At 56.7% G+C, this 25,763-nt stretch overlaps 1 protein-coding gene across 3 annotated transcripts; it reads right to left on the bottom strand.

The window, feature by feature from the left end:
• Positions 1 to 2,765: 2,765 nt before the first annotated feature.
• KCNC4 (potassium voltage-gated channel subfamily C member 4) lies at positions 2,766 to 25,343 on the bottom strand. Of its 3 annotated transcripts, none has more exons than XM_019730476.3 (4): positions 23,274 to 25,343; positions 12,076 to 13,012; positions 9,861 to 10,067; positions 2,766 to 3,912 (listed from the first exon to the last, which is right to left on the bottom strand). In XM_019730476.3, the coding sequence occupies exons 1-4, from the start codon at positions 23,946 to 23,948 to the stop codon at positions 3,851 to 3,853; spliced, it is 1,881 nt and encodes a 626-aa protein (XP_019586035.2). In that variant the 5' UTR covers positions 23,949 to 25,343; the 3' UTR covers positions 2,766 to 3,850. The 3 variants fall into 3 exon arrangements, with proteins under 3 accessions (XP_019586035.2, XP_074174467.1, XP_074174468.1); XM_074318366.2 differs by having other exon boundaries at positions 2,766 to 7,498; positions 23,274 to 25,331; XM_074318367.2 differs by having other exon boundaries at positions 2,766 to 3,974; positions 23,274 to 25,328.
• Between the last annotated feature and the right edge of the window lie 420 nt (positions 25,344 to 25,763).

The following is a 25,763-nucleotide window of genomic DNA, read 5'->3' as shown; positions in this document are numbered from 1 at the left end:
AAGACCTAGCCGGACAATCAGCTCTAATGCGTCTTTTGGAGCAACAATTAATATGAGACCCGGTTTTATTTTACTATAAGACCAGGCCTAATATAATATAATAATATAATAAATATTATATTATATAATGTAATATATAATATAATATAGTACCGGGTCTTATATTAATTTTTGTTCCAAAAGACGCATTAGAGCTGATTATCCGTCAGGTCTTATTTTCGGGGAAACGGGGTAATTAATTAATGAAACCTGAGAAGACATCCTTCTCCCTTTTATGGGGGGGAGGAGGGTCATGATCAGGTCACGTACTTCCTCAAGCCTTAGTTTCCTTATCTATAAAAAAGGAAAACTATATCTTTGCTATGGGAATCAACCGAGATTAAGGAAATAAAAACATTGTGATGTAGAAGTACCCTTCTGTTTAGATAGCCGCCAAGTGTTGGGCCCATCGCACCAGAACGCTTGGGTCCAATCCCAGCTTTGCCACTTATTGGCTGTGTGACCTCGGAACCGTGACCTGACATTGTCGCCCTGCAGTTTTCTCCTCTGGGAAACGAGGATGACCACAACACCAATCTTGGAATGTGTTTTTAGGCGCATTAGAGGTATTCCCCCAGCACTCAATAAATGTTAGCTGTTTTGGTATTGTCACTCTGCCGAGTCTTACACCAGGAGAGAAGGGCGTTACGGAAATGAGGTGAATTCACAGCACCTACTTGAAAGGTGAAGCCATCACACCAAACTGGTCATGTTTTGGGGGTGAACTGCTTCAAAATCTTCCCCCTCCCCCCAGTATTTGTGAGCAATGATGACACGGTAAGCGCTGTGCTCAGAACTCTGCAGGTCCCGCCTCACTGAGATCTCCCAGCAGTTCCAGGAGGCTGACGGCACCGTCACTCCCATTTTACACAGGAGGAAATAGGTCACACAGCTTCAGTAACTTGCCCAAGGTCACACAAGTGGAAGTGACGGAGCCAGGACGCGAAGCTGAGTCTGACTCCTGAAGTCAGTCTCAATCACAAGTGTCCTGCTCTTTTAACCAGCTCTTCGCTTGGGCTCCCCTCCAGCTTGGGGACCAGAGGAAGCCAGAGCCTGACCCTCCTTGACAGCACTGCCTGCAGTTTCTGGAAGGTGGGAGGAGGGACACTCTCCTGCTTCTTACTGAACTGAACTCTCTGCCCTCTTGCACATCACCCCTCTCCCTTCCAGGGGTCTGCATGTATCACCAGGACCCCAGCTGCATCTCCTTGGGCCCCCTCAGGATCACCCTGGCACTTAGTATCCCTGGCTGCGTGATGGGTTTTCGGCCCCTCATCGTGAAATGGTTCCATACTGATCTACAAAAACAAACAAACAAACAAACAAAAACCACAGCCATTTTGGATGTGGGCCGTGATGCGTAATATCATTATGGAGCCAGCAGTGCATCCCATCCCATTATCGCCCGGCCAAGCTTCTCTGAAGCGAGCCTGGCTGCAAATGGCTTTCTCCGGTCTGGGGGGGCCGCAGCCCTGACGATTTGTCCTCCGCTGCCGGAGGAGAGATTTTTATCTTTAATTGACAACTGGCTGCCTGCCATCATCCTACCTCTGTGGACCCAGGCTCCAAGCCCAATTTTCCCTTACGCTTCAGGAAAAGGCTTCTCCTTGCATCTCCTCCCCTTGGCCCTGCTGTCCTCACCCCCTGCTCCCTACTGTGCTCGTCCTCTTAGTGTGGCTGGACATGGAGATCTCAGAAATTTGTGGGGGGAAAGCCTGAGAGCTATTGGAAAAGGGAGAGGCAGGAACTAACACTTATGGTGCACCTACTGTATGGCCTAGGTCACTGCCAGGTCTTTACACTTCCTGTCTCTGAAATAGGGGCCATTATCCCCATTCTACAGACAGGGAGACTGAGGTTCCGTGAGTTGTGCCAAATGACCCAGCTAGTAAGTGGCAGGTCAAGACTTCAAACTGAGGCCCCTATGACTCTATTATGCCTGGGGTAAGACAAGAGTAAAGGGCAAACATGCACCCAGACCTGGCTATGTAATTCACAGGGCCCAGTGCAAAATGAAAACTCAGGGCCCTTTCTTCAATAATTATTAGTCCTTTCAAGACGGTGACAGCTGAGCATTAAGTCAAGTGTGGGGCCCTTTTGAACAATTGCCCAGGCTCCATGCCCGTGAATCCAGCCCTGCGTGTGCCCCTATGTGAGTGTGTGTTGGGGGAGGGAAGCAATGATAGTGAGGGACCACATCTGACCATCACTTCCCACTACCCCATCCTCTCTGGGCCCTGGAGACATTCATTCCCCAGCCCTAAGTGGTCCCAGTTGTGCCACCAGTCCCTGTTGGTCTCAGTTCATCAGCCATCCAGTCATCGAAATGACTTGGGCATCCCCAGGGCCCTGGCCCACATAGAAATGGTGCGATTTCAGGAGGAGGGGAGGCCCCCCGCACAAACAAATAGGAATACAAGGAACTTCCTTAAAACAAACCACTGTCTTTTCTTTCATGTGATGGCAGGGGGGTCAGATAGCAGCAGTGGCGATCAGAATCTGCCTGGGAGTCAGGGGTCCCAGGTTAGTCCTCTTTATGTGACCTCGGGCAAATCTTTTCTTCTGCGCATTGGTGTCTAGCTCCAAGTGTGAGAGTTGGGCTGCACGGATGATTCCTGGTGGGGGCAGGGCTATGACAGGAGGGTGTTGCATTTCTCAGGTGTTGGGATGGAAGCCCAGGGAAGTCCCCACAGACACAGCCAGAAAGGAGAGGCGGAAGCCGTCACTCACACAGCAGGAGCAGTGGGACGCTCCAGATGTCTTTATTGGGGGTCGAGCACAGCATGATAGTCAAGGCATGCAGACAGGGCAACAGGGCCCCAGCCTGGGCTTGCCTCAGACACACACACGAGGGGACAGCTTTACAAAAGGACTGACCAACATCAGGGAGGGGCAGGGCGGGTGGGAAGTGGGGAGGGAGGGCCGAGGGAGGGGCAGAGGCCAAGGTCAAAGGGTCACCTGGCCTCTGCTATTGCACACATCCTCTGGCCACCAGCCAGGAAGTACAGTATTGCAACTGGTCTCCGCTCGCCCGAGGCTTCCCCTTCTCAGACCCCTGAGCCAGATGGGCAGACAGACCCCTTCCCTGCCTGTCTGCCCGCAGCATCGTTGAAAACAAACAGACGAAGGAGACAGAAAAACCAAAAAAAAAAAGAAAGAAAAAAAGACAAACACCTCCTCAGTCAAGAACACAGGTAAGGTGGGGGGAGGAGTGGAAGAAGCTGCAGAGAAGCCCCTGGAAGTCCCCCCACAACTAGGGCGTGGGGTAGGAGGTAGAACCCCAATCTGGGGTGGGGTGGAGCTAGTGAAGCAATGACCCTGGGGGCAACCTGGCCTTCCACAGGCCATTGGGCCACAGGAGTAACACCCCCAACAGGGAGAGTCTAGCCTGGGACCACCCAGTTCGGCAGTTCCCAAGTGCACTTTTCCTGGGACATATCACACACATGTTCAGCAGAAACGAGGAATTAGCGAAGGGAAGGGAATGTGGACTTGGGGGAGGGGCAAGGGCTTGGGGAGACATAGCCTAACAAAGAAGACAGACCACCAATAGCACGTGCACTACACACAAGAGTATAGTATGTATGAATATAGATACTATATGTGCATATATATCTCTTCAATTTACAACAGAACAGAACGTCAGACCCAGATGGCTCCGGGCCCCGAGGGTCACACAGGAGGTTTTCCATCAGTCTTGTGCACACAAGGATAGCTGAGTCTTTCCCAGTGATTCTTGCCTGGGTTCCAGAGTTTCCCTAAGCCTCTGGATTTCTGTCTGTCTGCCTGTCTCTCTCACGTTGGTGCCGCTTTAAGAGAGAGTGAGGACTTCAGCCTGGGCATAGTTGGACGAGAGGGCGTCTTGGCAGGTCTCTGTGTTTAAAGAGCACAGGTGTGAGACACTGGGACGCACGCTTTCGGCTCAACATTGCCTTCTGGCGGGGTAAGGAGTTCAGCAAAAGAAAGGGAGAAAAAAAGAATGAGATGTTAGAAGGAAGGCAGCTGCCAACCCACAGGCGGTGGGCTAGAGAGTAGGCCAGGAGCAGAGCTGGAAGGCGTGGGGACCCAGGGCTAAGAAGCCAGGAGGAGCACGGATGGGGTGAGCCTCTTCACCATCCCTCTGCTGACCCAGCTCTGGGACAAGGAGACTCACAAGGTGATGTTACAGCTCATCTGCCTATTTGCTCAGGTAACGAGCTGCAGGAACCACTAGTCCTCAGTCTTCAAAGCTCCAGTGCAGGGAGGGTTCTGCAGCCTGGCATGGAGCAGTAGCAGTGGTTGACCTGGTTGGCCTGGAACCCTCAGGCCGTCACCCAAGCTGCTGCCTGTCCAGGTTGGGCTCCCCCCAGCATAGCTCCACCTGCCACCACCAGCTGGGGCTCTTCCCCTGTTGCAGAGGGCTGAAGATGGCTGCTGAGTGTGCGTCTATGGCGTCCCCAGCCCCCCTTCCTCAATCTGGCAGGAACAGAGTCCCAGTGGCTGCCGGGTGAATGCTGAAGGCGAAGGTCAGGGAGGACGAATGTGCCTATCTCAGGAGAGAAGGCCAGAAAATATCATCATATTGAAAAACCCAACCCATCCATGAGGGCTCCTGGGAATCCCACCTCAGCCTGGGATGCCACAGGCCTGGGAAGGGAACTTCCCCTACCTTCCCAGTGCAGGCACAGGTTGGGCAGGCAGGGAGTCAGACATTTTGGGGGGTGATACTCTCTGGCCGGGGCAGAAGAGGCTCTCCTCTCTCAGGAAGCTCTGTGAAAGGGCAGCACCAGCCCTCAGGCTGGTACGCAGCCTCCCCTCCAACTCTCGTGCAGCCCAGGCTCTAGGCTGAAGAGGCACCTTCTCCTCTGGTTCCAGCTCACAGCCACTCTTCTCAGAAGCCCTGGGGGCTGAGAAGTGGCCTCTAGGGTTATCAGTGGCCCTGCTACCAACTGGAAGGTAAGGTTAGTAACTCCTACTGGGCTGCTTTAACTGCTCTGCCAGGAGAGGCTGGGCCCCAGCTAGAGAGAAAAGGCTTCCAGAAGCCAAAGTAATGGGTACAGGTCCAAGTCAAGATCCAAGGGAAAGCAAACTGTGCTCTCAGATGGGATCGCGTAGCCTTCCCCGAGGAGGGAGGCCCAAGGCCTGGTGAGCCTGAGGCCCTTTCAGGCAGCCACCTCCCTAGGCAGAACTCGGTGTATGGTGGGTCTCTGTAAGCTCCAGGACTTGCTCTGCCCTTTCTTAGGGCACTAGGAAGGCCCAGGTCCTGAGAGGGAGCAGGGCAGACAGCCTACTCAGCTCTCCCATTAGCTAGGTCCTGGAGAAGCCAGAGAGCCGGGAGGGAGGGCCATGTGGCAGCCCTTCTCCCAAGGCCCTAGGGGCTCCAGCCTGATACTCCTGCATCAGGTCGCCTAGGGACATCTGTGCCCACCATGGGGGTGCCCTGAGCATGCCCATCCCTGTGGGAGAGGAGAGAGGGAAGGAGGCGGTGGGTGCCGTGGAAACTTGGGCTCCTGACAACTTGAGGGCTGCCACAGAAATAACTGCCTCAGTTCCATGAACCAGAAAGACAAGTCAGAGGAGAAAATAGCTGTGGTGCCCGTGCTAAACTGGACACCTAGCTCATCGGGTCCCAGTCAGAGCCAGGACTCTGGTGCCAGGAAGCCCTGCAGAGGCAGAACTGAATCTGTCCTCACGAAGGAGCAGCTGGGCTCACACTCGGTTGTGAGGGAGAGGGTGCTTGGCGTCTCCATCCTGCTCCACAGGCCATTCCTGTTCCTGTCCCTTAAAGCCCCTTCTGAAGGGAGGTCACATGGACACCCGTTATCGTCTCGATCCTTAGGAGAATACTTAATTCTGAGAGAAAGTGGGACGCAGGCCCTAGAGACCACAGGAGGGCTGGGCTCTCCCAGCACTCACCTGAAACAGACCTTTCTGGAAGGGACTACTGAAGGCTGAAGAAGGCACTGAAATGGGGATTCTCACGGTACCCCTGCAGTGATCTGACCTTGCTGCCCAGTTCATTTTCTGGGGTGGCCCCCTGATTTCTCAGCCTCCTCCCGAACGCTGTCTTGTATACCTCTCTTTGCCCACCCTGGAAGGAGCAGACACGGCCCTTACTTAGTCATTCCCTCGACAAAATTGCATAATCTGACTCTAAAAATTGCTAGGCGCACGGCTCTGCTGTCAGGTCTCATTCCCATCAGGTGAAACAGGAAATGACATGGCTGAGGCGTCCCCAGGTCCCAGGACTGAGAAGGGCCTGGAGTGCCTTGTGCTGTGCACGGCTGGGGGAGGGGCCACTTGTGGCTTGGCCCTCCCTGAGAGTGGCAGGGTGCCTGTGCAAGAGGAGGTGAGGGCAGGATGGCTCTGTCCCCACACTTCCCCTCAGCTGCCCCTGCCCAGAGTGCACCCCTACTCACACAATGACTCACAAACCTGTTGTGCTCCCAGGCTCGTTAGGTAAATGAATACACTTAATTATAGAAATTAGATGAGTCTCCGTCTCTGGCAGCAATACAGAGCGCAGAGGCTGGGTGGGAGCGGCAGGTGACTCAGAGGCTGGGCTGCGAGTGTGAGAGAGCCGGAGAGGGAAGAAAAACTGGAGAGGGAAGCAAAACTGTTGTGGAAGCAGAGGAAGCAGCGTGGCAAGAGGTGCTGAGGCTCGGGGCGCAGATGGGGTGCTGGGCTCAGCTGCAGGGTGTCACCCTAGAGACATCCCTGTACCCAGGAAGACAATCCTGGGGCTCAGACTCTATGGAACCCCCCACGTGTGCCCCAGGCCAGAGCTGGAGAACATCAGGCCTCTTCTCCCAGGGTGGCACAGCTCCCCTGAGGAGACAAGCCCCCTGGACACCAGCCGGGATGCCCCACAGGACAGCCTGATTTTCCTTGCTGGTCTGCGATGCCCCACAGGACAGCTTGATTTTCCTTGCTGTGGGATGGACAGACAGACAGACAGACATTCGGTTGCAGGCTGTTTGGTTACTGGTTGAAGGCCACGAGAAATGGAAATGCATTTGCTGTGATTAAGATGGGACCCTGAGGGGGAGGCAGGGCCCAGAGGGTCGTGAGAATGCCAGCACCTTTGGCTCAGGAGGGGGGACCCTGAGAGTCATCTCCCCCTGTTCTCAGGCCCCAGACCTGAGCATTTTGGAGAGTGGGGTGCTGCGGAGAGGTTCAGGGGCCTGAATTCGCCTGCATCCTGCCCGGCTCCCTCAGACTCCGGGAGGAATGAGGGCTGGCGAGCATGAGTGTGCCTGGTCCTGCTGTGCGAGCTTATGTGCCCAGAGGCAAGAGAGCCGAGGGTGCAGCTATGGGGCTGAGTGTCTGGGTGCTGGGCTGGTGAGGGGGGGGAAAGGATGGGACAGCAGGAGTTTTCTCGGAGGGTAGGGCGAGCTGTATCGCGATGCCAGTGGAGAGAGCCCCAGACTGATTCCAGCAGCTCCGGCTATGTTGTTTAGACTCCGGGACTTTGCACAGCCTTGAAGAAAAGGCACAGGGGTCAGAGGGGCATCCTGCTCGCCCGAGCGGTTCCATGGCATCCATGCTCCCGGGAACCCTGTAGAGCAGGCGGCCCTGGGCTGGGTAGAGGGGTCAGGCCCACCTGGGAAAGGCTCCCTGGTCTCTGGGTCACCTGGGGTCCTGAGAACGGACTCCAGGACCCCACACCCAGCTGACTTTTGTGCTTCCCCTAACCCCAGGAAAGTGCTCCCCCAACTCCCTGCAGCCTCCTTTCTTGACCCTAAGAAGCCCCAATTAACACCTGCCACCTTCTTCCCAGGGAGTTCTCTGATGCCTGAGCAGCTACAGCCTAACGACGGGGTCCAGCCAGTGGCTGGAGGAAACCTGGGCCCACTCACTCGTGGTCCTAAATGCAGCCCAAGTGTAGAGAAGTGTAGCACGGTCTGGCATGGGAAAAAGTTGCCGAGTGCACACTGGGAGTTTGGCGATGCTGACTGTCATGCTAGCTTAGCAGAGCTTGTTTCCCGGCAACCCACCTGTTCCCTCTCGAAGGTCACTCTAATTGGCTGAGCTACATGCTTGTTGCCAAGAAGCAGTGTGGAGGCATCTTGAAAATAGAGCAGCCGGACCCCACAGGCACCCAGAGAGACATAGTGGTGGGACGCAGGCCCCATGCACACACACGTGCAACCCCTTCCCCAGGGGTCACCTGCTCCCCATATGTCATGCTTCCTCCTCTGATGTGCACCCTCACAGCTTCTTCCCCTGATCCCCTCACAATGCTGGGAAGAAAGCAAGGGTGGGGTCCCCTCCGCCTCACATTCTGGGCCGTCCACTTAGCCTGCTCCAGCCAGAGCAGGGCTCTGGGTCAGACTAGGACACAGTGGAAGCCACTGCATGTTTGGGGTGGGGAGCAGAAGAGGTAGATACTTCCCCAGCCTGAGGAGAGGGACATGCAGAGGCCACGAGTGAACCAGAGGGACAGGAAAGGGTGTCGCAGTCTGAGCACATCCGTCTGCAGCCCGCTAGCTGGGGCCTCTGGGCCATCTCTTTCCAGCTGCCAGATCATACATAGCTCCTGTTTCTGTCACCAAACAGCACATATGCCCAGCAAAGCTGACACACACTTCCTGGGGTCTGGTTAGAGTCAGGGAGCCCTGGGGATCCCATGGAAACAGTGGTGCTGAGCGGGCCAGGGAAAGGGCCTGGGTAGGTGGCTCTGAAACTGAATGGGCTGGGCAGGCCAGAAGATACAGATACCCTTGTGGGGACAGAGGCATCACAGGCTATTCCTGCAGTCGCCATTGTCCCTGCCTCACTCAACCCAATCTTGGTCTGGGGTTTGGGAACAGTGGGAAGTAGAACAGGGTACTGGGCTGAAAAAGGGCTGATTAAGAAGTGGCCTTAGAACCAAGGCAGAGCTTTGTTTGGGGAGGACTCAGGATTAATCGCGGGACTAGGCAAGGTGTTTAGGGAGGTTAGGTCACAGGACAGGGAAAGAAAGACAGAAAGTGATCAGGAACTGGGCAAAAGGAGCACGTGGTCTGGCGGTCCCTGGTTCCCAGCCATCCTTGATCATTCCTGCCTCCCTTTCAGGCCAGGAACCCTCACTCCACCGCCCACTTCTGCCCTGGATGCGTGGGCCTGGGGCCTGCTGATGGGACCGCAGCCTTCCCTGACAGGGGGCAATGGGTTGCCCGCCTGCACACTCCAAACCCTTCACAACACACCTCAGAGGGGACTCGCTCTCCCTGCCCACCCCACCCCCTGGTCACCCTCTGGCTCTACTCAAGTCACATCCCAGGGTTTCTCAGAGCTGGGTCAGCCCCTCCTGGACTCTAGGACCCCCAGTAGGATGCAGGAGGTGGTCCCGTGCCAGGTTCTCCGAAGACTTCACACCAGCACCCCATTCTTACCCTGACTCCGGAATGTTGTTGGCATCTCCTGGGGCTCCTTACTTGGAGAAGCCTCAGGTGTGTTTAAGGGCGGCTGAGGGAAAGGCAGGCAGTGGCCCTGGGGAGCCAGGCCTGGAGGTCATAGCAGAAACTAGGGGACGAGAAGGTGACGCAATGGAGGGGAGGGGCAGGGTCCCTGGTCCTGTGTCCCCTCACCCTCAGCACGTATCTTCCCTGTGGCTCCTGGGTGGTGGGGGGTGCGGTGGGGGGTTTTCTGTGTACCTTTTGGGGATGTTTGCAGGTATTTTAAAAAACATCCAAGGACTGGGAGATCAGGGTACCCATCCTAAAAGTGGGGGCACATCCAAAGCAGAGGAGATGGTGGCCACGGCCTCAGGGGAGGAGGTGACCTCAAGCTTTGTGGGGGATAGTGGAGCGACTCAGCTCCGTGGGGGCTCCCCAACTGCCCATCCTGGGGAGCCATACCTTTCCGGACACTACCGTCAGCGCAGGCATAGTCCCCAGTGCTGAGCAGGAAGCAGGCAGCTGCCTTCTTGTTTCTGTCTCGAGTGCCTGAGCGTCGCAGGGCCCTGCGCTCCTCGGGGTTCGGGGTGGAGGCCAGGGGCTGGGTCAGGGCAGCTCCATCCTCCTCATCTGACAGCACTGCGTTGGCATCGCCATTCTGCTTGGAATCTAAAGAGGACAGACAGAAAGGAGGCTGCGTGAGGGCTGGCCGGGCCCTCCTCACAGGGAGCCTGGGGTCTCTCAGATCCCAGACCTACCGTGTCACTTCCCCGAGGAGGGCGAGTGTCGCCTGGGCCAGGGAGGTCTGGGCCTGGAGGCAGGATGCTGGTTTCCCTCTCCCCGCCTTAGCCTACAGTCTGTCCTGGGAGATGGGGCCACAAAGGCCCTAAAGCATGGACTCCCCAAATCTGCTGCAGGCTGCCCTGTGAGATCAGCCTCAGGAAGGCGGCCAACTCTGCTTCTTCCTTGGGTCTAGCCCAGGCTGACACTTGATGAGTCCATTGCCTCAGAGAATGCCTGGCGTATGGGGGTGAGGGGTGGCACTGCTAGGGTTACACCAGGAGAGTGGCTTCCACGGCTGTCTGAATGGACCACCCGAAGGCAGTTATTCACGTTCACCAGGCATCCAAGCTGGAGTCAAGCACCCAAAGTATGTAGAGCCCTCTGCTCCTGGAGCTCAACTGTGTCTGAGAGGGGCCTGGGGAAGAAGCTCCCACTGCTGCGGGCTCTCGGTCCCAAGCCCCTGCTCCAGCAGAGAGCATCCCAGGTGAAGCTGGGCCCTTGGAAGTGTGTGTGTGGGGGGGTGTCACTCGGTCTGAAGGCAGTGGCCTTGGCATTGGCCAGTAATGCCCTTACCGTGGGCAAGCAGTGAGAGTTGGGCAAGCAGGGTAAGGCATGGCTTACAGGGCCAAGGTTAAGTGTACCCTGAGAAGCCAGCCTAGGGACTCACACATTTGATGTTAGGTTTCTCTCTGAGCCCTGAATGGGCCTCGGGGTGCAGCTGAAATTCCCTGGGGCACTAGCTGGGAGATTTATACCCAGGGGTTGGGGAAGCGAGTACCACTGCGGTAGGGCAGCGGACGGGAGCTGCTGGGCGCTGTTTTGTCAAGGTCTTTGGCAGACCCAGGCCCCTGAATGACCCCAGGCAATGACTGGCTCCGGCACGTATGATGGGCACCCACCAACAGGCCACAGATGAATGTCTCAAGTCAGGTACCTGCCCTGGAGGACAAGTCCCATTTTGCCCCAGAGCCTAGCGGGGAGCTGCTACCTTAGTTTCCTGGCTACCCCCAGCTTCCCAATGTTCTGGCACCCAACAGCACCCCGAAACCAGAAATCCTATACTTCCCTCAGGAGCCCATTCCGTACCCAATAGTTAGGTTCCCACCTAAATCCACATTCCTGAGGGCTAAGCTAACTTCCTTTCCCATCTCCTGGCTCAGGTGTAGGCAAGCTTTCCTGGGGTGGTCTTTCCCATCCTTGAAGAACAAGGTTCAGACCCTCAGGCCCTCCCTTCCAGGACACAGACAAGAGTTGCTGCCACCCTTCCCTTTCCCAGCACTGTCTGGGCCACCACTTCTTGGTTCCCTTCCATTCTGTATTCAACCCCGAGCCCAGGACTCAAACTAGTGTGCCGAACAGAAGGCAGCCTCCTGCTGCCGTGATGTTATCACATTTATTAGGCCAGGAGACAACAGACTCGAACGTTTGGAAAGAAATGATTCATGTGTTGATGCACCTTGGAAGAACAGCTGCCCTGTTCTGCATCTAATGACAGTGCCTGATATTTGTAAAGTGGTTTTAACTTGTCATGGGACTTTCGTATCAAATGTTTGGGCCTCATCAAAGTCTGGGGGATAGGATATTAATATCACTCCAATTTACAGGTGAGGAATCTATGCCGACAGAGGGTAAGTGACTGGCCTCGGGACATACAGCTGAGTGGCCAAGATGGGATTAGAAACCCAGGCTTCTAATTTACAGCCCCATGTACTGCCACTCCTAGCCTAAGTTCGGTGGGATACTCACTCCACAGACCCTGCCCTTCAGGAAGTTATCAGAGAACCAAAAGATAGAGAGATTCGGCCTCAATACTTTGTCCCCATAAAAGCCCGTTACACTTAGGGCCGTCCAGAGCAGTAAAGCACAATCCCCAATTCCCAACCCCCAGCCTCACCTGCCCGTTTCCTCTCCACCATAGCCTCTTCCAGGGCAGCGGGGCTGCTATCACTGTAGGTGCTGTCCCGCGGGGAGGTCTCCTCGGACTTGCAGTACATGGGCGACTCGAGCTGGGGCGGCCGTGGCACATGCTTCTTCCGTTTCTTGGGCAGCTTCTGCTTGGCCATGGCCAGGGAGTAGTACATGCCGAAGTTGTTGACGATGACGGGCACCGGCATGGCGATGGTGAGCACGCCGGCCAGGGCACACAGCGCCCCCACCAGCATGCCTGACCACGTCTTGGGGTACATGTCCCCGTAGCCCAGCGTGGTCATGGTGACCACGGCCCACCAGAAGCCGATGGGGATGTTCTTGAAGTCTGTGTGGTCGTTGCCCCGGGGGTCGGAGGGCCTGGCGCCAATGCGCTCGGCGTAGTAGATCATGGTGGCGAAGATGAGCACGCCCAGGGCCAGGAAGATGATGAGCAGCAGGAACTCGTTGGTGCTGGCGCGGAGCGTGTGGCCCAGCACGCGCAGCCCCACGAAGTGGCGCGTGAGCTTGAAGATGCGCAGGATCCGCACGAAGCGGACCACGCGCAGGAAGCCCAGCACGTCGCGGGCCGCCTTGGACGACAGGCCGCTCAGCCCGACCTCCAGGTAGAAGGGCAGGATGGCCACGAAGTCGATGATGTTGAGCAGGTTCTTGACGAAGTCCAGCGTGTCTGGGCAGCACACGATGCGCACCAGGAACTCCAGGGTGAACCACAGCACACACACGCCCTCGATGTACGTCAGGATGGGCTCTGTCTCCACCTCCCGCCGGAAGCGCACGCTCGTGGTGTTCCCCACTCGGTGGATCTCCGTCACGTTGCGGTCGATGTTGAAGGCCTCGTGCGTCTCCAGGCAGAAGGTGGTGATGGACACCAGGATGAAGAAGAGAGAGGCGAAGGCCACCACCTGTGGGTGGGGTGGACAGTGGGGGCAGCCGTCAGACAGGGATGGGTGGGCCCAGCGGGGACTGGGACCTCTGTTTGCAGAGGGTGGGGACATGAGGCAGTCAGTTCATTGGTGACAGGTAGAATTAAAGTACCCGGTCAGGGGCTGCAATTCCCTCCTCACAGGGTCTTTACCCATCTTAAGTGCTTTAAGGCAATACTTCCCAATCTTCCCCACGGTGCACAGAAGCCAGAGGCTGCAGCTTAACAATGGCTGCCCAGCCCTGCTTCCTGCCTAGCTCTGCCCATCTCTAACCCAGTCGTGCTTTAAGCCTTCTCAAACTGTCATGGGTGTATAAATCATTGGGGAATCTTGTTAAAATGCCATTGTGATTCAGGAGGTCGATGGCAGGACCTGGGATTCTGCACTTTTAACAAGCTCTCAGGCTAGTTGTCCACAGACCAAGCTTGGAGTAACTACACTTTAAGGGAGTGTCCCTCAAAGCGAGGTCCTGGACCAGCAAACTAGTTAGAAATGTAGATTCTTGGGCCCCACCTAAACCTACTGAATGAGAAATGCTGGGGGAGGGCCCAGCAATCCGTTTTAACAAACTTTCCAGGTAATTCTGACGCACATTAAATTTTGAGGTCCACTGCATTAAGGGATATGCCTCAAGGCAGGGGGTTGGAGGGAATGGCCCTGGACCTCTTACTGCCAACTGAGCCTATTAAGCTCCAGCTAGGAACCCCCTCCTCAAGCCCCAAGTCCCAGCCCCTCTTTCTGGCCTCTCACTTTAGGATGTGCCAGCCAACCACCCAGACAGTGAAAAGTGCCTGAAGGAAAACAACACGGTCCATGGCAGGAAGCAGGGTGGTCTGCCCAGAATAACCACCCCTCCCTTCCCCAAGAACTGACATTTCCTGGGACACTGAGCGCTAAAGAAAAATAAACTGCACCCATTCCGGTCAGAATGTGGCAGCGGCTGGTCCAGACAGCTGCTGAGATCTCGGCTAGAATGATGACAGCGGCACTCGGCAGAGGAATGGCCAGGTTTAAGTGTCCAATCATTATGAATGGAAATGAAATGCATGTGTAATTACACCAATTATGGATACTTCATCTGTTATTCATGCGCTGCCATTCACCACTGTCAAGGTACCCATTGCTGGGGTCCACGCCCCATGCTGCTGCCCCTTGCTTGGTGGGTGGGGGTGGGCTTCCTCCCTGAGCAGAGGCTGAGTCTAAATAGCTGGGTGAGGGACCATGGCCCTACAACCACTTGGCAATCCCCCTGCCTGCCCCACCCCAGTTGCCACCTGGCTGTGGTATTGCCCGTCTAAGGATGCCTCTCAGAGATGCTTTCCTGCCTGGGAGTCTGCACTGGGAGGGGGAGGGGCACACCTTGTTCTCAGTACCGCAAAACACCAAGGGGAGTCTGGGAAAAGGAAGCAAGAAGCAGCAGCTCCAGGGCTTCCAGAGCAGGAGTGAGTCTGAGGAGGGAACTTTGGGAAGGAACATTCATCGGCTGCCTATTTTGTACCTGCCACCATTGGGCACTCTGTATGTGTTATCACCTTCAGTCTTTCCAGTGACCCTATGAGGTATGCCTCATCATCCCACTGTAGGAAGGAGGAGCTGAGCATTAGAGAGCTTATATACTTGCCTAGGGTCACACAGCCTAGAAGGGGTGGAAACACTTGAACTCAGCACTGCTTAACTTCAGAGGCTGTACCTTCTCTTCACACCTCCCAGGCAGGGACAATTCACAGGCCCAGGAAAGCCTTCTCTGAATTATCAGTACTGCTCCCAGCCAGCTCCCTGGTGACTGCTATTTCACCCCATGGCTTAGGACAGACACCCATCTGTCCTAATAAAGACCTAAGTAAGACTTATCTTATTTATCGTTAAACAGACAGGCTGATCAGACAGAACCCAGAAGAGGGGTAGCAGACCAGACACACTTTCCCCACTTGACAACTTTGCCTGGAGTTTCTCCTGCCTGCTTCTCCCCCATGAAGGTAAATTTCAAGTTCCTTTTCTGGCCTCATTTTTCATCCCCTGAGAAATGGGCTGTCATGGCAATACAGGCTGCGGTGGGCATTAGGCAAATGGCTCCAGTCTATGGTTTCTCCTTGGCAATCCAGAGATGAGCTGGTAGAGGCACCTATCCAGTGGCTGTGGTGATGCTGGGAACCCAGAATTCTGGTGCAGCCCCCCGCCCCCCCCGCCCCCCCAAAGCAGAGGAGGTTGGGGTAAGGGCTGTGGACAGCACATCCTAGCTTTGCCAGTCAGCATGGGAAGCAGGAACTTGCTCTCTCCAAGGAAAGGTTAGCCAGGAGAGTTGGCCCACCTGGGAACTGAGCGTGAAGTTAATTAGTGACTTGGAAAAACAAGTTCAGAAAGAGCTGCCAAGGGGCTAAGCAGAGGGCACAGAGAAGGGGAAGGGAAGGGAGGACCGTGTGGTCTGGGCCACTCGCACCTGCAGGGCTGAGGTGCCTGCTTTGGTGCCATCATCACCTGCCACCCCACGGGTCCTTCTGCCGCAGAACCAGTGGGTACGAAGCATCGCTCCTTTATTAGAGAGCAACCCCTAGAATTCCTGCAGTGTTCACTCACTTGCTTTTTTTTCTTTTAAACAAAGAACTGTCCCAGTCTCATCTATTTACTTTTGCCCCTCACCTCTACCCTCTCAGAAGAGGAGGGCGGGTGCAGGGTAGCCACGTGTGCCCATTTCTCAGGGGCACAAGAGGGCAAAAGACTAGCTCAGAATCAAACTGAGGCCAGGTCTCCTGACTCCCAGCTCAGAGCTCTTTTTTTTTCCACTTGGCCCTCCAACCAAATGAGTGGGGACAACCCTCTACTCCTTGATGAAACTCTGGCGGGGCCTCAGTTTCCGGCGACCTCTCCAGGGCTGGCAGCAAGTGCCAGGCAAGCCCCAGGAAGCCCTCACTCCCGGAGGAAACAGGCAGACCTGAGGCCGAACTGTGATAGAAGCAGGGACCTGGCCTCCGGCATATTGCCCCAGGTGGCTGCCGAGGTTACAGGTCCCCTTCAGGGCCCAAATTATTCCTTTCGCTTCTAAGTTATTCTCCAAATGGAATTATTTTGTAAGAGATGGTCCTGCTTGCAATGAGGGCCTTTCACCAGGCCTTCCCCTCTGGCGGCAGGAACATTGTTTCCTTTCTTACACTGTCTTGACTGGGGGGCTTCCCAGGACAAAAAAGGGGCCAGGCAGGAGGTGGCAGCCGCAGCAGCACTACCCTGGTAGAAGTCAAGGCCTTGCATGCTGGAGCCTCCTGTTGAGGCCCCACCGGGCCATCCTGCACAGCTGGCCGTGCACCTCAGAGCTTCCTTACCATTTGGCCTCCACCAAACAGGATGTTGGCCTCAGGAGAGCCAAGATGGAGGGCAAAGGACAGCTAAGGAGCCCGGGGGTCAGACTGCCTGGGTTCGTCATCCTGGCCCTGCCACTCAACAAGTAAATGGTGCATTTTGTGTTTCCTCTCATAAAGTGGGGACAGTCCTAGCACCCACCTAGTAGTGTTACTGTGGGATTCAATGAGCTTCCCCATGGCAAGTGCCTGGCACACAGTAAGTGCTCAATAAATGGTGACAGAGCTGAGGTTGGGGGTGGGGACCTCCAGGACCCTGAGTGTAGCTTCTGATGGCAAGTTGGACCTGGTCACAAAATCCTTGCATTTTAGAAGTGAAAGGGACTCAAAAGGTCACACCATTCAATTGACTTTCTGCTGTTTTACAAATGCAGAAACTGAGGCCCGGGGCAGAGGTGACTTGCCCTGGTTCCCACAGCCAAAGCCATCAGTTCTTTCCATTGCCTGAAGACACAGGGCATGAATTCTGGAAGTCCAAACCACCCATGCAGAAAACTGCCCGTGTGGACTGGGTGGGCCAGTAGCAGCTCCTGTCCTGCCAGCTGGGAGGGTGCAGGAGGGCCTCACCACCCTGGATAGGGGCTGCCTAGCCTCTGTACTGCTCCTTCGAGCTTCTGGCTCCCCTTGGGCCTCTCACTGACTGGCTGAGAGCTGAACACAGACCCAGGTGTTTCAGCTGGTGGGCCAGCCCCGAGACCAGCCTACTTTACCGAGCTCATCCTAGGACTGTCCTAGTGGAAACGTAAAGTCACACCATTCTGGGTGGAGGTCGGGTTCCGCTGCTGACTGCCTGAGAGACCTCAGGCAAGTTTCTTAACCTCTCTGAGCCTTAGGATCTTTGTTCATAAAATGGAAAGTTGAGCACCTACTCTATACCAGACATAGTTCTGGGTTCTGGGGAACAGCAGGAGACAAAACAAACACCCCCTGCCCCTTATTTACATTCTAGAGGAGGGACTATCAACAATTTAAAAAGTAAAATATATAGAATGTCAAACACTTTTCTCCCTAAGTGTTAGGGAGAAAAATAAAAAGGGGAAGGCGTGTCAGCTTGGGAGAGCTCTCTCAAATAGAATGGTCAGGCAAGCTCTCAATGCCAAGGTGACATCTAAGTAGAGACTGAAGGAGTGAGTTATGTGAAAATCCAGAAGAGCTAGAAAGGCAGAGGTAACAGGTGATGCAAAGGCCCTGAGGCTATAGCTTGATGTGTTGAAGGGATGAGAGTAGTACTTACCCTACGGGGGTGTTTTGAGGATGAAAAGAAATATTTGTAAAACAGCCCAGAGCCTAGAGTGTCTCAGGAATCTGGCACAGGCTGGGCTGAGGGGTGGTTGGGAGGTGACAGACACCAATCATTGGAAACTGAATACAACCAGCGGGGGCAGGGGAGGGGCGTCCAAGGAGGAAGGACCAAGGAGACAGATGGACAGATAAACATAAGAAGACTCATGCCCAAAAACCTATATTAAGGATGAAGTGTAGGAGAAGAGAAATTTGAGAACACAGCCAAAGATATTTGCAGAGGAAGCTCTGTAGGGATGAGATGAGGAGGTGAGCCTTCCGGGGAAGCAAGAGCCCAGTACCCAGGCAGTGCTGGGGAGTGGGCAGCCCTGGGGGCTAAGAGGCAGGAAAGGAGAGGGAGTCTGCCAGCCAGGCAAGGCGCCTCTGAGCCGTCCCTGGGCTCCTAAGCGTGGGCCTGCACTGAGGCCCAGGTCCCAGCTAAGGGACCCCGCTCCTCTCTCCTAGGCTCCCCTAGGAACAGAACCTAGCCCCGCCCCTCCCATCCTGAGCCAGGACCCTCTGGTGCCAGTGTCCAGAGCCAGCCCCTACCTAATCCCACACCCCTCCCCCCAAGCCAGCACTTGGGGCTTCTCAGAGCCACCGAGCTGCCTAGAGCCAATGAGTCCCAGCCCCAGAAGGAATTCAGTCCAGCCCAAGATCACGGGCCAAGAACTTATCCAGCCAAATATCACCCGTCTGTGTCCCATCTCTGCTCGGGCTGGCCCCTGGCCAGGAAGTGCCCCTCTTCCCTAAGTCTGCATGGTTGGCCCTACCCACATTGAAAACTTATTTATTTATAACCTGCCTCCTTCTAAAAGTCACTTAAGGGAGCTAAGTCATTATCCTGCAGGCCTTACCCAGCTTACATTCTATTTCCTCAGAGAAGCTTCCTTGCACACAGCCTCCCAAGCCCATACCACACAGAGATGAGACTTATCGCTTCCTCCTCTTACCTCCTCATGAAACTTATTTTGGAAGACTACTGTGGCGCCTCTCCTAATCTGTCTTGTTTACCACTACTACTTCTGGTTACCTGGTTTCCCCCCGACTGCCACCTACTCTACCTGCCCTGTCCCTCTTCCGGAATAGGCAGCACCTCTGACTCGTCTTTGTATTTATAGACTCCAGATATTGTCTAGCACGTAGTAAGTGCTCAATACATGTTTTCAAGGTGACTGCCTGCTCCCTCTCCTGGTCCTGGGCAGCCTGTCCCGGGGAGAGACGGTTAGCCCCCCTTAACCGGGCTAGAGGTGACAAAGCTGTACCCAGGAACCCTTTCAGGTACCTGGGCTCTCAGACTCTGTGGTTCTCCAGGGTGGACCACATCTATAGCCTGGTGGGGACCCCTGCCAGGGATCGGGTAACCATCACCCAGGCTAAAAAAACCCCAGCAGGGAGCTGGGCAGAGGTTGCGGCAGGTAGGCTGCCCAGGAACAAGGCTGGCATGAGTGCCCTGGTGCCAAGCATCCCGGGCTAACACTGTGACATATGGCCAAAGTGAGGGGCCTGGAGGCTCCCCATTCCCAGAGGCCAGCTGCCTGACTGTTCCTGCCTGCTCTTCCTCCAGCTTTCCTAAACAGTCCAAGGGTATTTTATCCCTTCCCCCACTCTACACCCAACCCCAAAGGGTGACAAACAGAAACACTTCATTATCCAGAGACAAGATGTTCAAAGGCAAATGTTGGTCTGTTAGATCCAGAGAGAAAAACATAAAACCACCCCAGGAGGAGAGAGAGGCTGCCTCAGGGCAGGTAGGATGGGAGGACGTCTTCTGCCCTCCGCCTGACACCCCTCTTGCTCCCTGAGGAGGCGGAGGGGCTGCTCTGGGGCATGCTGGGGGGCTGGGAAAGGCAGGACACCGAGCGCCTGGGCTTGGCTTTCTGGCTCTCCCCAGCCCAGGGCGTGCAGGACCAGAGAATCCTGCCCTCAGGCTGAAGACTATGATGCCCACCGACCAGGCAACTCCTGGGCTGAGAAGCCAGGGACCTTCGGAAGGGGTGAAAGAACTGAGCTCTGCATTTCCTGCTGAGAAAACCTTGGTTTCACTCCTCTGTGGGGATCAGGGGACATGAAGTCTTCTTTCTTTTTGTCCTATGAAAAGTCTGACAGTGAACAAAAAGAGAGAGCAAGCTCAGATGTGAGCAATTCTGGGGAGTGAGGAGACAGGAGCTGCAATTGGAAGGGAGAAGTAAGGGAAGGGACAGGAAGAGAGCAGGGGCGCCCCCTCTGAGCCCTTCTAAGTCAAAAGCCTTCTCCAGGCAGAAGCCACAGGAGGCGGCTGAGGCAGTGGTCCACGTACAGGCATGGATTCACGAGGCCTGGCTTTGAATCCCAGTTCTCCCACCAACGTGGTCTCCCAGTGTGACCTTGAGCAAGCCCCTCCAGGCCTTGGTTTCCTACTCTACAAACTGAGGTTAATAATCCTTACCTCACATGGGCCAGATGAGATATTAGAAGAAAGCAGACGTGACAACACCTGACACATAACAGATGCTTACTCGATGTGAAAACCCAGCTCCAGCTGCCTTCTGGGGGCAATGGGAATCCTGGGTGTCACATCCTTTCCTTAGAAGGGAAATGTCATGGGAAAACTCTATTCAGCTACTGATTTAGCCAAAGGAGGACCATCACCCCTATGAGGGCTGATAACTGAGCCAAAGCCAGACAAGCCCCTGGGACCTCTGCAGAAGGGTGGAGGTGAGAAGGGGGAGTGTCCCGGGCTCTCATTTACCAGACCTCCTGTCTGCCCTCAGAAAAGGAAGAAGGCCTGATTCTAGAGCTCCGGATGCTGCCAAAACCACCACTGGTCCCCCTAGTCTGGGAAGCCACCCTCGCTATGGCTGAGCCCTCACCTTACCCGGGACTGAGAACAGTAGGCAGGTGGGGACAGGACCAGCTCCCAAGTCAGGCCACAGAAATGGAACCACAGCACCACCACCCAGGGGCCTGGCCACAATGAAGGGAACAGGGGTGAGCACCCCCTGCCTGAACTAAAAGGCTCCCCAGGCCAGGCTGGTAGCTAGGCAACAGGCTCCCATCGTCACTTTCCGTTTGTATCTGGTTTGCTCCTGTCATAACACACTACTCGAACCAGATGCTGTGTGAACAGACACCTGGGGCAGACTGCTACTCCTCCGCCCTCTGTCAGGGCCTCAAACCCACAGCACTGCAGGTCCCTTCAGGGCAGGTATGCACACAGCCAGGGGACAGAGGGGGGAGCATCAGCCCCGGAGCCCCTGCACCTCAGACCCTCAAGCCTGAAGGGGAATGACAGTTAGTTTTGCGTCTGATGCCACTGTCTGCTCCTGGGTTTTCTGTCATCCATAGGAGGTACCGACCCTCAGAACACCTCCCAGGCTAGACTCAGAAAGGAGCCACCTCGCCACCCAGAAAACAGCCTCCTTTAGTGGAGGAAACATATTATAATGGGAGGAGCAGGGGCTTGGGAATTAGGGAGCCCTGGCTTTGATTCACAGCCCACCACTATCTGGCTGTGTGATCACAGGCAAGTTGTTTACCCTTCCACGGCCTCAATCTATTAAATAGGGATAATACCTTGGCTGCAAATTTATTGCGAGGATTAAAGATTAATGCAAAGTACCTGCATGGAGTGCTCAATAAATAGCAGTTGTTATTAATTTTTAAAAATCACGTAGTTTCATTTGTGTCCCAGGAACAACTGAAGCTTGCCTAGCAGGACGCACGTCCTCTTTGGCATGACTGCCACCAAGGCCCATACAGCTGGGCACAGCAGTCTCAACAACCAGAAGGCTGGAAACTAGGGGTGGCTTGCTGGCTCTGCTATTAGTTCAGTGTCTCCGACAAGACTCTTAACGTCTCTGGTTTCTGCATCGTTTCAATGGGAAGGATCCACCTGCCCGGCCCCAAACTTCTGACCTCAACTGGAATGGCCTGGCTGATGTGACTCTGACCTAAAAGGACAAAGAATCTTGGGCTCCTGGAGGACTTTAAGGGGCCCACCAGGCTCTGAGCTTACTCAGAGCCCCCTAGCTGGGCCACTCCTCAGTGAGTTGAGATGAAAATAAAGTCACTGATGGTACAGCACCTTGGAATCCAAGAGGGAAGAACCTGAGAAGGTGATATGTGCCCCCAGGGATCCCAGAATGCTCAGAAATAGGGCCTAGCTCCCTTAATCACCTCACCTTATTCCTGCCTCCCTGGTTTGTCCTCTGTCTCCATCTCTATCGAGCTAAATCTCACTCCTCCTCCCTGCCCTGGTCTAGCAGTTAATACCAGCCTGGCCCCTTCCTGCAGCCCAATTTCCCAATCTCCTACCCTCCCCTGGGGGCAGGAGGGAGTGGAACTTTTCCTTCCATGACCAGGTTGAGGCCCAACACAGGAGATGCTGCGGAAGGAGGCTGGGCTCTGAGACTCATTACTATGACAACTTGGGATGCCAGAGGTGAAAGGACCAGCTTCCACAGCAGGAGGAAGTCCCCAGCCCCAATACCTGATGTTGCTCTTTCCTGTCTCCCAGACAAACCCCAGCCACGCTTCAGGCTGCCAGCTATGAGATCAGACACCAGCCCCTCGAGTTCTCTTTTTTGAAAGAATCTAAAGCCATCCTTCAGGGGTTTTTCTAGCTGCCCAAGTATGTCTCCCCCACCACTCCTCCCTTCCACCTAAGGCAGTTCAGGGAAACTGAACTGACTTGGGGAGGGAGTAGGGGGAGGCACCAGATCTTGCCTAAATCAACCTAAGCCACCCACCCACTCCATATACCCATTTCAAACAGTACCCTGAACCAGGGCTTTCTGGGAAGCCACGCTGTGCTGCAGCAGGAAGAAAAGAAGTGGCAACAAATCTGGGCTCATCACCAGGCGGCCACACTGGCTGTGGGAGCCTGCTGGGCCCAGACGTCAGGCCCTTCTTGTCTAACTGTCCCCTCACCCAAGCTGAAGTCAGGACATCCCAGGTGTCCAGGAAGCCTTAGGGTCATGGCATGGGTCAGGATCTTGACTTATCTCTTTGAAAAAGGCCTCTCCCAAACCTGGACGACAGGCCTGTATTCTGGTCCCGGCTCTGCCTGTTATGAGAAGAGGCCAAAGCCAGTGTCCCCTTCTCTAAAACTCCTAGTTCCTAGCACACTAAACTACTGGGAGGATTTCAATGAGATGGTCCATATGGAAGTAGCTAAGGCAAGGGCCTGTCAGAGTAGGAGCTTAACACACTCTCATTTTCTTCCCCTAAACCTTGCCTGACCCCTAATTTCAGCTCTCTAGGACTCCGGCCCTGTGGAGGACTGGGGGTGGGGGTAGGGCTGGGGGGTGGGATAAATGAAGACAAGTGGCCTGTGCAGAAAGAAAGGGGTAGAAGAGCTCAGCTAAGGGCACCCCACTCCCTGGGAGGGGATGCAGCAAAGTAGGCAACTGGGATTAGGTCTGAATAGTAAATCAAGTGAGTGCAATCTCTAGATGAGGCCTGCAGGGGAGAGGGTGAGTGGTGTGATTCCCTTGGGGGCCCATGAAACGCAGGGGGGAATTGGTGGAAAGGTAAGTCTGTCTGGTCTGGCTCCTCCCTACCCCGACCTACTACCTCCATGCACCCCCTTGCAGACCCCAAAGGAGACCCAGGGTCCTGCCACTCACCCTGGCCGCTCTGGAGGAGTAGGGATCCTCAAAGAGCGCCCACATGCGAGGTTGCCAGCCGCGGCACCCCCCGGACCCCGCGCCAGGGCCCGCGCCTCCCTCGTGGGGCCCCAGGCGCTGCAGGGCCAGCTCCCGCTCATCGTCGCCGGCCTCGTCGCCCGGCCCTATGCCACCGCCACCTCCGTCCGGGCTCTCGAATATATCCAGCGCCTCCTCGGCGTCGCGGTGCTGCCGATAGGTCATCCAGCAGCAGGGCTCCACGTCGGTCTCGTCGATGCCCCAGAAGGTGAGCTCCTCCTCGAAGAGAGGCCCGCACACGTCGGCGGGGCAGTGCAGCTTGCCTGTGCGGTAGTAGTTGAGAACGTACGCAAAGACGCCCGGGTGCCGGTCGAAGAAGAACTCGCAGCCCCCGCCGCTGCTGCCGCTGCTGCCCGCACCGCCGCCATCCGACTCTGGCCGGCCCCCGCCGTCGGGATCGGCCAGCCAGGCGAGGCGGGTGCCCGGTAGCGTGCGCAGGGTGCTGCGGTAGGTCTCATGTCGCGTGCCGCCCACGTTGATGATGATCTTCTCCGACGCCTCGCCCTTGGCCATCTCCTCCTTCAGACATGTTTTGGACGGAGGCTTGTTCCCAGACTTGCGCCCGCGGTAGGAGGAGACACACACCGAGCTGATCATAAGAAGCGCTGCGGGGCTTCGGCTTGGGGCGGCCGCTGCCCTCCAAACACCCTTCCCAAGGAGTTAGCGTCAGACCGGGGAGGGGGAGGAGACGACGAGGAGGCAGGAGGCGGCGGCGGCCCCCTCTGCGGCGTGGCTCTGTCCCTGCCTCCCCCCCCCCCCCCCCGGGGCGCGGAACAGGAGTTGGGTTTCTCCGGTGCACAGGTGGTTGGGGTTTGGGCAGGCAGCGCCGGGGAGGGAGGCAGGAGGGGGAAAGGAGAGCCGAGGACCCCTGCGAGGAGCCGGGGAAGGCAGGGCTAGCACTCACACGCTCCCCTGCTAGTACTGGACACTCAGACGCTCCGGCCCGGGACACGCCCCCCCCCAAAAAAAATACCAGGAAGCGCACAGTCCAGGAGCACGGCGAGGGGCCGGGGCGCGAGGGCGTTCACACTCACACGGGCCACCCTCCGCTCCCTGACCGCGCGGAGCCCCGGGAGCAGCCGGCTTCCCCGCGGCGGCGGCGGCGGCAGCGCAGCAGCAACAAGTCCTCCGAGCGGCTGCCGGGCCGACGCTCTCACGGCAGCCGGAGCTCCGCTGGCCCAGGCTCCGTGCGGTCAACACGAGGCGGCGGTGGCGGCATGTGGCCTCTTCCCCCCATTCATAAATCCAGCGCAGGGCACGGATGGCGGGCGGGGCTGAGCGGAGCGCGGCGATCTGGCGGGCGGGGGCTGCGCAGGGCGAGGCGGCGGCAGGAAAACAAGCGTGCCCGCAGGAGGGAGCCTCGGGTCTTGCGTCCGCGGCTTGGGAGCGGCGCTAGGCTGGGCGCAGCACGGCGGGGGCCGCGCTGGGGCGGGGGGTCCTCAGACGGGGCGTCCTGCTCTGCGCCGAGCCCGGGGCTGGGGGGGCGACGCCGCTCGCGGGAGCGGGGCTCTGGGCATCCGCGAAGGAGTCTCCCGGGCGGTGGCTGGGCCGCCAAGGACACCTGCAGGCTTTCCGGGCTGCGCCGAGCGAGAGCCTCAGCGTAGCGCCCCGCCGCCGGGCTCCTGCGATCTGGCGGCGCTAGGAGCCACGCCATCCAAGCGTCTGGCCATCTCCGGGCGGGGCGCCGGCCTTGGCTCGAGGCAGGGGGCGGGCGAAAGGTGGCCAAAGGGAGGGGCACCTCGGCGCCTGTGGGCTGCTGCCCAGGGGCGCACCGTCTCCCTCCGGCGATGCTAGCGGACGCCACAGTCCGGTGGCGCCTTTTCTCCCGGCCCCACCTCGCCCGGGCGCGCCCTCAGCGGGGCGGGATGGGCGTGGCGTGGCACCGGGCCGACCCGGCTCGCTGCCGACCCTGCTCGCTGCAGGGCCCCGGCGGCGGATCTCAGCCTTCCTCCGCGGAGCGGAGCCCAGCCGAGGCGCGTAACCCCCTCGCCGCCAGCGCCCAGCCTAGCGCGCCGCCCCTGCGCGCCTCCACCATAGCCCCCACTGCCAGCTCCCCGCCTCCGCCGAGCCCGCAGCTCCTCCCACTGCAGCCCGGGTGACTCTAAAGCGCTCTCGACCCCTGACCTCTAACCTCCGCTCACCCCTTCTGGCTGCTCCAGTCGCCCCTCCCAGCCAAGCTGGTCGCTTTGTTGCGGTTTCGTTGCGGTTTCATTGCGGCTGACCGGAGGCGGGGGAAGAAAGTGAGTTGAGAGAAGGTGTCGCGAAGACGTTGCCCACGCCTGCACCAGACACCGTGTTGAGGCCTCCTCACCACCCTGCTCCCGTCCTGTGCCTTGGAAGCCCAACCAGGCCCAAGATGCCTGTGCCTTGGAGACCCAACCAGGCCCAAAATGCTTCAGTCACCGAAGTCTC

This window comes from Rhinolophus sinicus, chromosome 7 (genome assembly GCF_057876585.1).
Source record: "Rhinolophus sinicus isolate RSI-liver-muscle chromosome 7, RSI-T2T, whole genome shotgun sequence".
NCBI classification, from domain to species: domain Eukaryota; kingdom Metazoa; phylum Chordata; class Mammalia; order Chiroptera; family Rhinolophidae; genus Rhinolophus; species Rhinolophus sinicus.
The sequence above is the reverse complement of the archived record's forward strand: the minus strand, read 5'-3'. Positions and strand labels throughout refer to the sequence as shown.

Excerpts from the sequence above, each read along its gene's own strand:
- KCNC4 (XM_074318366.2), bottom strand. The coding sequence starts at position 23,948 with ATGATCAGCTCGGTGTGTGTCTCCTCCTACCGCGGGCGCAAGTCTGGG. Across the intron at positions 13,013-23,273 it reads ACTCCTCCAGAGCGGCCAGG|GTGGTGGCCTTCGCCTCTCT; the intron begins GTGAGTGGCAGG and ends CCCCACCCACAG. Across the intron at positions 7,499-9,860 it reads TGACGGTAGTGTCCGGAAAG|GCTGTGCAAAGTCCCGGAGT; the intron begins GTATGGCTCCCC and ends CTTTTCTTCAAG.